We start from the raw sequence: 13,898 nt of genomic DNA, 5'->3' as shown, positions 1-13,898 counted from the left end.
ATGATCCGTTCTATAAAGTGTTGTTCTTCTGCTGAACTTTGTAGACCCTTGAGAGTAAAGCAAAGAAACTCCAAGCGTCTTTCAAGGGAGATTTATTGCATTCATTCAAGATTGATACATGCATACATTGAGAAACCTTTCCTCACATAAAACAGATTAGCAATCTAAGGCACACTTGTTGAAAACTGCAAGAAAATGAATTGTCTATCTCATGGTGTGGAAAAAAAGTCAACTTATGCCAACAGTGCGCTCCACACCACCCCTGAAATGTTATGAGACAAAATATCAGGAACAAACCTTTAAAGATTCCCACTGAAAGTCAAGGAACTTCAATCTGAGGTGTATAACTTTCTCACAAAATATTCTAACTGAGCCATTTATCGAGCATAAAAAGTAAAAGGTACTTTTTGAATAAATACCAATACCAACGATCAACTCTTATGCAATAGATTAAATGAAATGTGGCTTCTTTTGCCAATTACAGAGCGTAATTCAAATTTGAAAACTCCTATGCATAGCTTAAACCCACTGCATGCCTGACATACGAGTACATTAGAACAACAAATAAAATTGTCTTCCAGTTTCAAACGAACAATACTTCAACGCGTAAGTGTGGAAGAAATAAAGTGTCACATGTTGATTTCAGGGACGACATCCATTATTCATCACTTGCTGTCACATTAAGAAAGGTGTGTCTTCTATAAAATATGGCTCTCTCCAAAAATAATGCATATCTTGAAATGTTCTAGCATATAATTGCGATATTTTCTTTCGATATCGAAAAGTGTTCCATTAGAGGTTCTTTTGATATTTGGGAATGAAGATTCTGAAAAACACTTGTGCTCGCTGAAGGTAGTACGAGTACATATATAGCTCACATATATAGCTTAGGACCAGAGTCTCTAGAATTGGGAAAGCGGACCCAAGTGAACACTTTCAGAATGCTACTTCTCATTGCGTTGTGTTCATTGCTGGCTTTCCAAGTTGTTGGAGCGGACTATGATTGCTCTTTGGGCTATAGAAAATTCAAAGGCAAATGTTATGATTGTCCTTACAACAACTTAGAATGCAACCGACCCTCCGAATCTGTGATCTATAAAAATGGCGTGATTTATACTGTTGATAAAACCGATCCTTATTGGCACATGTAAGATTGAAATTGAACCTATTGCTTGCTTGAAGAGATACCAATGTTGTCATTTCGTTAGGTATCCAAAAGAGGCTATGGTTGTCGCTAAAGGTAAGATTACATTCGTTGGGTCAAACGTGGAGGCTATGAAGCATAACAAGCCAAAAAAATCTCGTATCGTTGATCTGAAATGGAAGACGATCCTGCCAGGGTTTCATGATCCCCATATGCACCCCCTTGAGGCCAACCATAAGGCCGCTGGAACTTGCGAATTGCAACGGGATACCAAGCCTGAGGACCAATTGCATGTGTTTGAAGAGGGTTGTTTTCACAATCAAAAGGGCACAAATTGGACATTAGGTTGGGGACATTCTGTTTATACGTTGCTCGAATACGTGGCTGATAATCCGGGCAAAAACCCCAAGGATCTTTTGGACCCCTTAATCGTAGACGATCTAGGAAATGCTATCCCTGCCGTCATGATGGAGTTCACGTCGCATTCCGTTTGGGTCAACTCCAAAGCTTTGGAATTGGCTGGCGTGACCAAAGATACCAAGAACGAAAATGGAAATATCTACATGAAAAACCCGAACACCGGAGAACCAAATGGGATTGTTCTTGAAAATGCTGGCATTGAAATGTTTGAAAAGGCCCTGGATCCAAAAATGTATCCGAATTTGCGACAAATGAACTATGATGCTGCTCTGGCTTCACTTTTCGTTTTGGCCAAACATGGAATCACATCAGCCGTGGATGCCAGAAACTATTGGAAACGAGAGCACGACAAGGCCTGGGAAAAAGTGGAGGCCGAGGGTAAACTCACCGCCAAGATGATCTTGAGTATGTGGGCCTATCCAGCCATGAATGACACGGAGCAGATTGCCAAGCTCAAAAGCTTCTTCCAACGGAACCCAGCCAAGCGGCTGAAAAAGTCTCAAATCAAAGTCTACATGGACGGCATCCTTCCCACTAGAACAGCCAAAGTTTTGGAGCCATATGTGAGGAAAGATCCCGATCTCCAAATTGGAGATCACGGCATGAACTATTTCACAGAGAATCGCTTATTTGAGTACTTGTCTCAACTGCAAAATTTGAACGGAGGCGAGGGATACGATTTCATCATCCATCAAGTGGGAGATGGTGCTGGGCGAGAGGCTCTCAATGCTATTGAAGATGCCAAACCTGATGCCACCGTTGAAACCCGCCACAAGTTGACCCATGTCGAGCTTTTGAATACGAAAGACATTCCACGGTTCAAGACTTTGGGAGTCATTGCTGATGGACAAGTAGGAAATACTTTTCAAGGCACTCTTAGAGTTGACCCATAATTATTTTGTTTTCGCTTGCGCACAGGTTGCCGGGACTTTCACTATGCCAGGTTCACCCGGTCACAAGGAACTAGAAAGCTTTGTGGGTAAGGCCAAGGCTCATGACACGATTCCATTAAAGAGTTTGGTGGATTCCGGAGCCAAAGTCACCATGAGTAGCGATTACGACGTCTCAGATGTGAACCCATTTAACGGTTTGGCCAATGCCCTCCAACGATCCGATCAATCCATTGACTTAAAGGTTAGAGTTTGAAGTTAATTGACAAACCCTTTTTCATTAAGCCGTTGTTGGCTTTGATTTAGACTGCTGTTGAGTTGTACACGATCAATGGGGCCTTTTCCATGAGGCAAGAAGATAGAACGGGATCCTTGGAAGTAGGAAAGGATGCAGATTTCGTCGTCGTGGACAAGGACATCTTCAATTTGGAGTATCAAGGACGTTACAACGAAATCAGAAAAACTAAAGTTCTGCTCACAGTTTTGGAAGGAGAGGACATTTGGAAAACGAATCAAAAGCTTTAAACGATCGAACAAGAATCACGATATTCCTTTTTTTGTCTGAACGTATCCACGTAAAATGATGGGGCCATTCATTATCAAAGAAGCAAAAAATGTGTTACATGAAACGCTGGCTTATTTCAAAATGCAAATAGACAAGGCTATCAATAAAGATCAATGACGTAACTGTTTCAACACATACTCCCCATGAGGGCATATATATTTAGGGAAATGATTTAAAGCCAGTTAGTAATTAATTTTGAATAGATCAAAATGCAGATGGATATAACACACCTTCAAATCTCGAGACCCGTTTACCACGAAAACTTGATAAAAATCAATTGTCGCACTTGGAGTATGCATCCCCCGTTTGGGCTCCCATGACCGTACCAAGTCTAAATAAGATTAAAAGAGAGGAGTTTCACGCGAAATATTACAGACATGAGCCATTTAAGTTATTGGGATCGGCTCAAATCCTTGGAGCTGCACAGTATTCAAAGAAGATACGAACGAAATATGATTATCTACATGTTTAAATACCTCCATGGCCTTTGCCACAAGCCGGGAACTGTACACACATTAAGCGATAAAAGAGACATCAGTGTACCATTCGATTTCTAGCGACCTCGATGGACAACGCCGATTTCGTTTTCATACTCGTCTTGAACTGCTGGGATTCCAATCCCAGTAGCGGTAAGGAAGTCCGCTAAGAAATAGATAAAACATCACAAAAACGCTTACGTTTATTTTTTTTTCTTTGGTGTCATGTGGTTCTTTGGTTCTTGATTTTATTGGAGAATTTCGTTCAGCCTTAGGATTGTCAGTTACCCTACTCAATTAAGCATCAGAACAAAAAAGCAAAATCAAAGGGAGGAGAAGTGGTGTAGTGGTTAGCGCAGTTTCCTAGCATGGGAGAGGTCACCGGTTCGATTCTTCTCCCCGACCTTTCTCAAGGAAACTTTTAGACGCTAACCACACCCACAGACGGAGAACCAATCCGATACCGGACTTGAAACTGCCTATCGGAATTTGGACTTGGATGATGCGATGGCTGGCTTCACTGGCCGGGCGAGGTGCACCCACAACCAAAAAAAAAGCAGGGAACCAAGGTTGCGTAAAGAACTATATATTTTTCTTCCGCAAATTCAATTTTTGTTTTCCTCCTCTAAATGCGGGGTTCAAATTGTACCAAAGGTGGCCATAAATAAATCGATCAAACCATGTCATTGGAAACTGGAGGTTCAATGCCTCACAATTCCAAATCACTACTCCAACCATGTGCGTAAGAGTCACTCAATAATTTGCGTAAACTGAACAATCTGATGGAGCAAAACAGTGCTAAGAATATTTTCCTGTTTTACCGATCTTGGTCGCCCTTAAAGTAATCCCGCACCTTATTTAATGAGTCAAAGATTGAAAATAGCTTCTTCGTCCTTTGTCTGAAAGTGGGGTCGTCTAAATGGACCATTAAGCTTATGTAAAAGCATTACGAAATACTGATGTGTTCAGATTGGCTTTTTTTCCTTGTTTGTTTGCTTATTCAAATAAACTAATTCTAAAAATGATTGTATTCTGTAATACAATGAAGGCCGCACGGTCATTCAAGGTGCAATGAGTAGATCGGTTAAGATCATACTGGTATTGTATTTCACAAACAACGGTATTCATAAGGGATTGGAGCTAACGCAGTAGCTCGAATTAGCATATCGCTACGCCTTCCCCCCGGATCAAAGATCTCACAAAGACCAATGAGGTCCTTGCATTTAGCACAGGAGCTGCACTAATAGCAGGAGACGTATTCTCATCGCAATGACAACCCATCGCATGGCACCATCAAGGGCTCGCAGAAGAATCGCAACGGCATGAGGTCTGTCATGATCAGGGCTAAGAAAAATCTTTTGGGGGTCAAATAATCACTAAAGATTATTCACAGCAAAAAAAGCTCTTTCAGGTAAAGATATAAGCCTTATTCAATGCAAAAAGGCAATTTCAAGATATTACATTACTTCAAAATCATTGAAATCAAAAGCCTCAGTAATTCTCTCCTAACTTAGATCCCAAATTAATACCCTATTCCGTGCAGGCTTCGAGGTCAACCCTGGTTACTCTGGCTGCCTTATCTCAGCCATTTCTCAGAGTGGAGAGAACGGAATTGAAGTTTCAAAATTCAACCGCAATGGTGCGCTGACGTCACTTTCGTACTATTCACGGACTTCTAGAAATATGGACTGCGAACGAGCTTGCCGGCAAATCGGCCTGCTCTTGGTCATAGCCACTCTGAGCCACTTTTCGAATTAAAGTAATAAAGTAAGAAACGTAGATCTATTCAATTAACGGTAGGTCAATTTTCTATCATTTGCATGCAAAGTTGATCGCTTCAAAGTTATGTTGTCAAAAGCTTATGTAGCTGACCAAGAGCAGGCCGAAAATTCTAATTTTATGTAGCGTTTACTACATAACTTTGAACATGTCTCCTGAGTTCCCTAATCACAGGTTTGGGCTCAAACTTGGCTGAGTTCATATACTCAACAAGACCTTGTGGTCGTATGAAGTGCTTATTTTGAATAAGATGAGCGATTTAGGAATTAGGATATTTTTGCTTCCGTTTGCAGTCCATATCTCCAGAGGTCCGTGTACTAGCTTAGTACAGGGCACTCGTTAGTACTGATGGGATCAAATATTTAATCACGGGAGGTTGCGTCATTGGCTACAATTTTACATTTTCAGCGGCATGTGGCATCATTAGCGGAATATTGGAAACCCGTTAGTTAGTGGCAAAAAGTAACTCTGATTTTTCTCCGATCAATACAGGGTTGCTTTTTTTCGTTACGTTGGAAACGGCTAGTGCTTTGACTTTCCTAGCTACCTAGCAATCCTGATTTTGGAAATTTATTTGATCCCATCGCTACTAGTTAGGGAGACGGAACCAACACCATGGGCTTACACCGCACACTTCGTGCCAAAGCCCAATGGTAGAGTCCGCCTTGTCATTGACTAATATTTGCCAAACTGGACGCAGTGCATCGGTACTACCAGGTCCCTCTATCAGAGGAAGCGTTAAAGTTGTGCACTTTCCACCTTCCTGACGGCAAATGCCGCCCTCTGATGGCACCCATGGGTTGGAAGGGAAGGGAGGATGTGTTCAGCTGTGAGAAAACAACCCCAAAAAAGTCTCTCTCCTGTAATTATAGGCCAATTTCTCTTTCTTTGACTATTGCGAAGGTGCTTAAGAAGATCATGAAGTTCAAATAGGTTGAATTTCTTTGTATCCATGAAGTCATTCCTTGTAGGCAGAATGGGTGCCTAGCACATTTTAGCACGGTTACCCAACTGATTGAGCATTTAGTGCAGGTCATTGAGGGACTGGAAAGGCATGAATCAGTCGATGTAGTTTATCTCGACTTTGCCAAGGCCTTTGACAAGGTAGATCATGGCCTTTTAGTTAACAGGCTCCATGAGATTGGGATCCAAGGCAAGGTTCTCAATTGGCTAAGAAGTTTCATTTGTGGTAGGAAGCAATAAGTTAAGGCCGAGGGATCCCTGAGTGACATGCATGAGGTCAAGTCGGGTGTTCCTCAAGGCTTCATTTTTTGGGGTTCTCCTTTTCAACATCTTCATTGCTCCACTTCAGAAGCTTAGTAGCAACGGCAGTGTCTCCTCCCATTCTGATGGTACAAAATTAGTTGGCGGTAGGAATCGTCAGCATTCCAGTTGTCTGATGGAGATCCTAGACCAAATTTACTCTTGGACTGCTAATAGAAATATGGCGTTGAATGGAATGAAATTCCGTTCAATGACCTGTGGGTCACGCCATTAGACTCTCCATTAGTAGATGATGAACGCCTTCACAAGATTTCGCCAATGAAGGATTTAGACGTAATCCTCCAAGATAATGGAAAGTTCAATGAGCATATCCAGTTGAAAGTTGGCAAAGCTTTTCAAACATGTGGTTGGATATATCGCACGTTCAAGTCCAGAGATAGTATCACGAGTACAACAGTTAGGTCAGCGCACCATTGCAATTGAATATTGAACTCAATATTGAATTCAATTCCATTTCAAGGCATTGAGTTTGCAGAAGTCCTAGATCTCAACCAAACACATCTTTGTAAAAGTTCGTGCCTTACGGGTTAGTTCTAAAGCTTACGTTACTCTTCAGGTATGATTAACTGCAGTCACACCAAAACCGGATTCAAATTATGTATTTTTCAACAGAAAATGTAGAAGTCAGCCCACCAAAGGTTGAAAGTGGAGAACCTGCTCTCTTCATCGACCTCGTCCAAGATGGCAGGCTTGTACAAACGTGCCAAAAAGCCCGCCACTAACTCGGAGAATCCCGTGAGTAAATTCCTCCTCCACTGTTAAGAACTGTTTGCATCAACATATCAACATCAGAAACAGTAGTGGAGGAGGTCCAGGGCTGCCCAGAAGAACACCATCCCCTTTTGCAGCTTTTCACGGATCCCGAGATAGACGTGGACTTCAAGAAGATGAAGAGCAAAGCCCCCTCAACATCAGGGGTCTCTCCATTCCAACTTTTTCTCCGGACCCACGCCCAGCCATTCCTCCGAGACCTCTTCCGGCTCGCCCTCCATTCTTCTTTCTTCACACCAGAGTGGATGGAATCAGCTATCATCTTCATCCATAAGAAAAGGCCCAGGGACATCCCAGACAACCATTGGACCATCGCCCTGGAGAACCCCTTCTTGAAGATGATATTCACCCTACTAGCTGCCTGCTTCTCCGAATTGACCGAGGATAGGAATCTCCTTCCCAAGTTCCAATTCGGTTTTCCGCTCAACCACTACGGTAACTACTCTCCTCTATGAAATTGTGCATTCCAACATCTGCAATAAGAGGAGAGTGTGCGGATGCTTTGTGGATTTCTCCAAAGCATTCGACAGGGTGGACCGAACGCGGTTATTCCTCAAACTCCAAGTGTGGGGAGTTCCGCGTACAATCTGAGTCCTGCTGTCCAACATCTACGCAGGACTCAGATGCTCCCTTCGTTCTGCTGAGGACCTATCCCCCTGCTACTGTATTTCCATTGGCCTTCCGCAGGGGGATCCACTATCGCCAATTCTTTTCAATCTTTATGTATCCGACCTGCCCAAAGCCCTCACACACCAAAGGCCCCACCATTAATCATGTTTCTGTTCAATATTTTCAATATGCAGACGACCTGGTTCTCTTGGCTGATTCAGCTGTGGAATTGCAAAATGCCATCATTGCACTCCACGGTTATTGCCAAGAGAATGGCCTTCAAGTCAATACAATCAAGACGAAAGCCATGGTTTTCCGTAAAGGTCGTCTGCCTCCCACCTCCTCCAAATCCACCATGGTCCGATTGAAATCGTCAATAATTTTAATTATGTCGGTTTCACATTCTCCACCCAACTCTCCTTCACCAATCACCTCCAGTCCGCAATAACTAAGGCCAGGGCCAGGATTGGATACATATGCAATAGACTTCCCATCAATAATCTTCCCCTTCCAATAGTTCTTCAACTCTTCCGGACCAATATCACTCCAATTTTCCTTTTCAAATTATGTATTTTTCAACAGAAAATGTAGAAGTCAGCCCACCAAAGGTTGAAAGTGGAGAACCTGCTCTCTTCATCGGCCTCGTCCAAGATGGCANTTTCAAGGCATTGAGTTTGCAGAAGTCCTAGATCTCAACCAAACACATCTTTGTAAAAGTTCGTGCCTTACGGGTTAGTTCTAAAGCTTACGTTACTCTTCAGGTATGATTAACTGCAGTCACACCAAAACCGGATTCAAATTATGTATTTTTCAACAGAAAATGTAGAAGTCAGCCCACCAAAGGTTGAAAGTGGAGAACCTGCTCTCTTCATCGACCTCGTCCAAGATGGCAGGCTTGTACAAACGTGCCAAAAAGCCCGCCACTAACTCGGAGAATCCCGTGAGTAAATTCCTCCTCCACTGTTAAGAACTGTTTGCATCAACATATCAACATCAGAAACAGTAGTGGAGGAGGTCCAGGGCTGCCCAGAAGAACACAAGTGGTGTCTAAAACGTTCAAAGTACGGTTAAGGGTGCCTGAAGGGTAACTGAAGCCATGTAGTACTCGTAGAACGGCATATTTTTTTCATGTGTTTGGTTTGGATCTGGGACTCATATGAAGACATTGTTTTGGAGTGGAATTGAGGGTTATCCATCCGCTTTGGTGCGCTTAACTTAGTGTCATACCAAGGAAGTCTTTAATAAGAGGAAGGAGTTTCATATTTTCTCGCTCTTTTTCGTTTTCCAAAGTGGGCCGAAAGCCCGATCGGGCCGAAGCAACGCACGCTTGAGCGGTTCTTCTTGCACATCAAACAAGCGGCCAAATGGCGAAGGGGCCAAGTCGTCAAATCCGTTGGATGATCATGGTTGGGCTTATTCAGTATTACTAAAACTGAAGTTAACTCGTTCCGATAAATGAGTAAAGTCACAATAAGATGACAAGCACACAATTTACATTAGTTTACTTTTCTAACAGCCTCTCCATTGGCACCAATGAACACCGCCAACTGCCTCCATAAGGATTTGAACGCCCATATGAAGAAGTCTACCATTGGGTGGAAGACTCTGAAGGCCCTCCTCTCCTCAATATGCGTCGAGATGAATAAATCAAATGGATTCAGGTTCAGGGATGAGGGTGGCCAAAATTCTTGGGGCCAGAACTTATTGGAGCTCATCTTCAACCCTAGGTACTGCTGCATAATGTCAAAAGTGTGACGGGGATCACCATCCTGCTACCACACCCAATTCCCGGCGCTGTAGTTGCTGCTAAGGGCCACTTTTCACCAAGAATCCGGCTATATGGGTGCCATCTAAGTTGCCCTTGATCTAGATCAATGAAAGTCGAAGTAGTTTGGTTCCTTTTCATTCTAGGCAATCACTGACGTTGCCAATGGCATCATACGCGTTCTTAACTCTGCAAACGGTGCTCCTGGCGATGCTTAAGTTGGTCCGCAACGATCCTGGCGCTGTCTTCAGCCTCGATCCGCAAAATTAATTTTTCGCAGATTTTTTCCATCAGTGCTTCAAACACAAAAAGGCAAAACTAAGATCAGGTGTGCAAACGAAAGATTTAGCTAGATATGCCAAGAAACCCTTACGATTAATTCGTTTTAAACATTGTTCTTAATCACTGAGCTACAAGGTTTTTAAACCGTGTCCGAGGACATATGGAACACCTAGTAGATATTGATCCAGTATCTATTAAGTCAGACTTGGACAAGTTTTTGATTAAAATACACGTACCTCATCAACCCTACTATCAAAGGCTAGCCAGATCCGCCAATTGTGATTTGTTGGTGCATTAAATAATATTTGAATATAAAACAAGTAATATTAATACCTTTTTCCGTCTTGAACTTCGGGGGATCCCATTTCCAGTATCGGTAAGGAAATCCGCAAAGAAAGAATGCGCGTTCCAATCTGATGATGCGTACTCGGTATCAAACCAATGATGGGTAATCGTTATCAATCTGATGAGCGGGTGCAATGAGGGGCCCTTTTATTGCGTGTTCATTCTCCTTGCATTTACCTGCTTGGTATTTTTTGCTATAAATGACTTAAAATGACTCACTCAACACTTAGGCACTACGAAGCATTCAGGTGCCAGGTGGGTAAATTCATTTGATATAATACGGCAGGGGTCACCTATGAGGATATGCTGTGAAATGAGCGAATTTTGGCTATTAATTGAGCAATATATCTCTAAATAAACATAATGATATCAATGAAAAAAAAAACATTCAAATGTTGAATAATCTCAAAAGATGCGATATGATTGTGAACTTGATCTTTAAATTGTAGCAATTAATAAATTGTGTGAAGGGACAAGCGTCGTTCCTCTTGGACATGCTCCGACAGGAAGCACTATTCGGGTTGCTCCTGAGTCCGGCAAGCCAGTCAGATTGAATTCCTTTTCGGCTTGATCCAATCCCATAACCGTAATCAAGTCCATACTCGATGACAACTTTGTCTCCCTCGTTATGGTGTTCACACGACCAGTCGGAGGTGAACGACTGCTCTCGCCATCTTACTTGATGGCCGGTGAACCTCGACTCGACGTCTTCGTTCCCTTTTGAACCCCCCGTGGAAAGGCTCTGTGATGGGCTCTGCTGACGACAGATTGCTTGATATATGGCCCACCTTGCCGCAAACAAAACATGGCTTATCCCGAAAAGGACAAAGTTGGCGCCAATGGGGATGACCACATCCTCCACAACTGGTTGCAACCACCGCCAATATTTCACCTGCACATTGTTCGGCCATGGTCTAGCCACGTTACAGTGTCCTTCAGCATGTTCTCATGTAAGAACGCCCTACGTACACGTCAAATCATAAATGTTGGGATCATCAAGCTCTCTCAGTTTGGCGAAGAGAGGACCGTCATCTTGGCAACAAGCCAGGCATTGAAAGTTACATTAAAAAGCAAAAAATATAAAGGAAAGTGAAATGACTGAGCCCATCAATTATCTTGCTTGATGAATCCAAATGAAAGGCATCCAAACGTTGCTGGTCATCAAAATCAATACAAACTGATACAAGGTGTATCCCACAACTCGTGGGAATTTCCCATAAATTTGGCAAAAAAATTAACTTTATGCCTGCCAAAAAAGATTCTGATTTGTAGCTGATGTGTGTGTGGGCCGCCGTGATAATACGGCTCGGGAATGGATAAAATAGTTTTTCCTCAACTTGACTTTGAACAATGCCAACCGTCTCGGTATCATTCCCCACCCTACTGATAAAACAATTAGCTCGGCCAATGGCTCTACCATCCATAATGTTGATTCCTCTAAAGTTACCTTATCGCGAGGCGAATTTCGCTTTTCAGGTCCAATATTCATCAGCAGTTCTACTCCTCGAAATTATTTGTCACTTGGCGCTTCCAAAGCTTTACATTTCGTCCCAGAAACTTTCCCAAATGCGATTGCTACCATAAAAGATTGATGATCCTCATCCAAGACTTCAAAAGTGTTTTCAACTGGGTGATCCAAATTAGGCCTGAATTTGGCTAGATTGACTTTTTAAGCATCTTTTTATTGACTTGGTCTCCAATCTTTCATATGTCTCGCTAGCAAATGTTTTTGGGAATTGAAGGTGCTAGTGGTTATGGCGAGAGCCTCATCCTACCACCGAATTTAGCCCGTGAAAAAACAAACCAAAAAAAAAAAAAGTCGGTCGTACATCGTCCAACTTGTTCCGAAAGGCCGTGTCATCTGCGGTATCAGATTAGTTCCTGGATTGTGGAAGTGGATAACGTCTGAAACTTTCTTTGAGAAAGATCGGGGAGGAGAATCAAACCGAGGGCTTACAATATCACAATAGGAAACTTCCTTACCAACTACATACGTCACGTCCCCTTGACTTTTAGTTTAGATTAGACAAAATCTCCAAAGAACAAAAATGAAATGATATCAGTGCAAACTGTCAAAGACTTTTCGTTTATGGATATTTCTGAATGACATTGTTATATCCAGAAAGAAGTGGGAACACGAATTGACGGAGACGTTTCCAATTTGCAAGTCAGAACACAAGTGAGCTTTATTGGTCAGCTCAGAGACATGGAAAGTGGAAGAATGAGATGGAAAGTAGAGGTATAGTAAAGAGACATCGAGCGTTCACAATTCGAATAATGGACAACCCTACAGATATAAAGGCTGAATAAATGCTTAAAATAGCCGGTGTTGGCAAGTTCTTGATCATGAACTAATGATGAATCCGCATTTAAAGAATTGAAAAGTCACGAAAGCTTTTAATAAACGAAATTACGTCGCTAAGATCGCTTCATTCAAACCATAATTTGGTTTCAATTGCAGGTAAAATATTTGTGGCAAAATGGCGGTTTTCTTTGCAAATCTTCGCATTCATTGTGATACTTTTGTATTTGGTAATAAACAATAAACTTTTTTGGTAGAATATCAAGCATGCACCAAAAACAAAGAAAAACACCTTATTGCGAGACTCAAGTGACATTGAATATCCATACTATATTATTGCGAATACAATATTTTTCCCTCTTTGGCGAAAGGGGTCCATTCCGGGAGTAAGGGTCGCCATTCGAGGCGAATATTCACCAGAAAAGATGAACGGGGGGAAAACCTGGGATCTAACCCAATAACCCACGTTTTGCTCGGTCGCACGTCATTCATCTGTGCTACAACCATCTCCCTAACTCTCAAATAACCCATGAATATAAGTCTACTTTTCCATTCCCCACCTTGTGTGTCCAGAGTTTGAACCTTGCTACTCCTTTCCTTCTGTGGTACAATTATCCGGTGTTTGAGCTGCTTTCTCACTAATATCCCGATGACATGCTGGTGGTGGACCGAGTTTTCAAAGCTCTTTGTAGATTGAATGCAATGATTAGTATAATTGCCAATTTGGTTTCAGGAAAATAGTATCCATTCTACAGCATGTTTTGATCACAATTAATCAATTGAAAATTGTAAATGGCATGCCTGAAAGGTCCCCGCAAAGGTTCATTATTTAGCAAGCAAATTATCTGAGCAGTTGTATATTTACGACACAGTCTAGGTTGATGTATCAGCTAGTTTGCCTAGATTTTTCTGGGACGCTCATTAGCTTGTCATTAAACGGTCCAAATTGAATACCTGAATCATATCCATGTGCTGTTCCAAAAATCCCAAAATATAACTTTGGTAATAAAAGGGAAAACCTGACGTTAGCCTCAATCAATATTGAGGTAATGTAAGTCAAGTCAAATCCTAATACGCTTGAGCGTTGACTGGTCATTCCCCACATGAATTGATAGGGCAGTGGCCTTGTAGTTTTAAAACTACTGTATTATGACGGTTTCATATATGACAGAATCATATCGTGAAAAATACCGGCCTTTGTGTCCATTGTTACATCTTCACAATTCCTTCAAAGTCCAGTCTTCTTTTTCTTGATAATTTTGACCG

General features: G+C 42.1%; 1 protein-coding gene across 1 annotated transcript; it reads left to right on the top strand.

The window, feature by feature from the left end:
- Positions 1-734: 734 nt before the first annotated feature.
- LOC131883236 (putative amidohydrolase YtcJ) lies at positions 735-3,141 on the top strand. The gene is made up of 4 exons (XM_059230660.1): positions 735-1,147; positions 1,209-2,415; positions 2,483-2,698; positions 2,761-3,141. Exons 1-4 carry the CDS (start codon positions 942-944, stop codon positions 2,977-2,979), a joined length of 1,848 nt encoding a protein of 615 aa, XP_059086643.1. The 5' UTR covers positions 735-941; the 3' UTR covers positions 2,980-3,141.
- The last annotated feature ends 10,757 nt before the right edge of the window (positions 3,142-13,898 follow it).

The sequence above is a fragment of the Tigriopus californicus genome, chromosome 7 (assembly GCF_007210705.1).
Source record: "Tigriopus californicus strain San Diego chromosome 7, Tcal_SD_v2.1, whole genome shotgun sequence".
NCBI classification, from domain to species: Eukaryota; Metazoa; Arthropoda; class Copepoda; order Harpacticoida; family Harpacticidae; genus Tigriopus; species Tigriopus californicus.
This window is presented reverse-complemented; position numbering and strand designations above follow the sequence as displayed.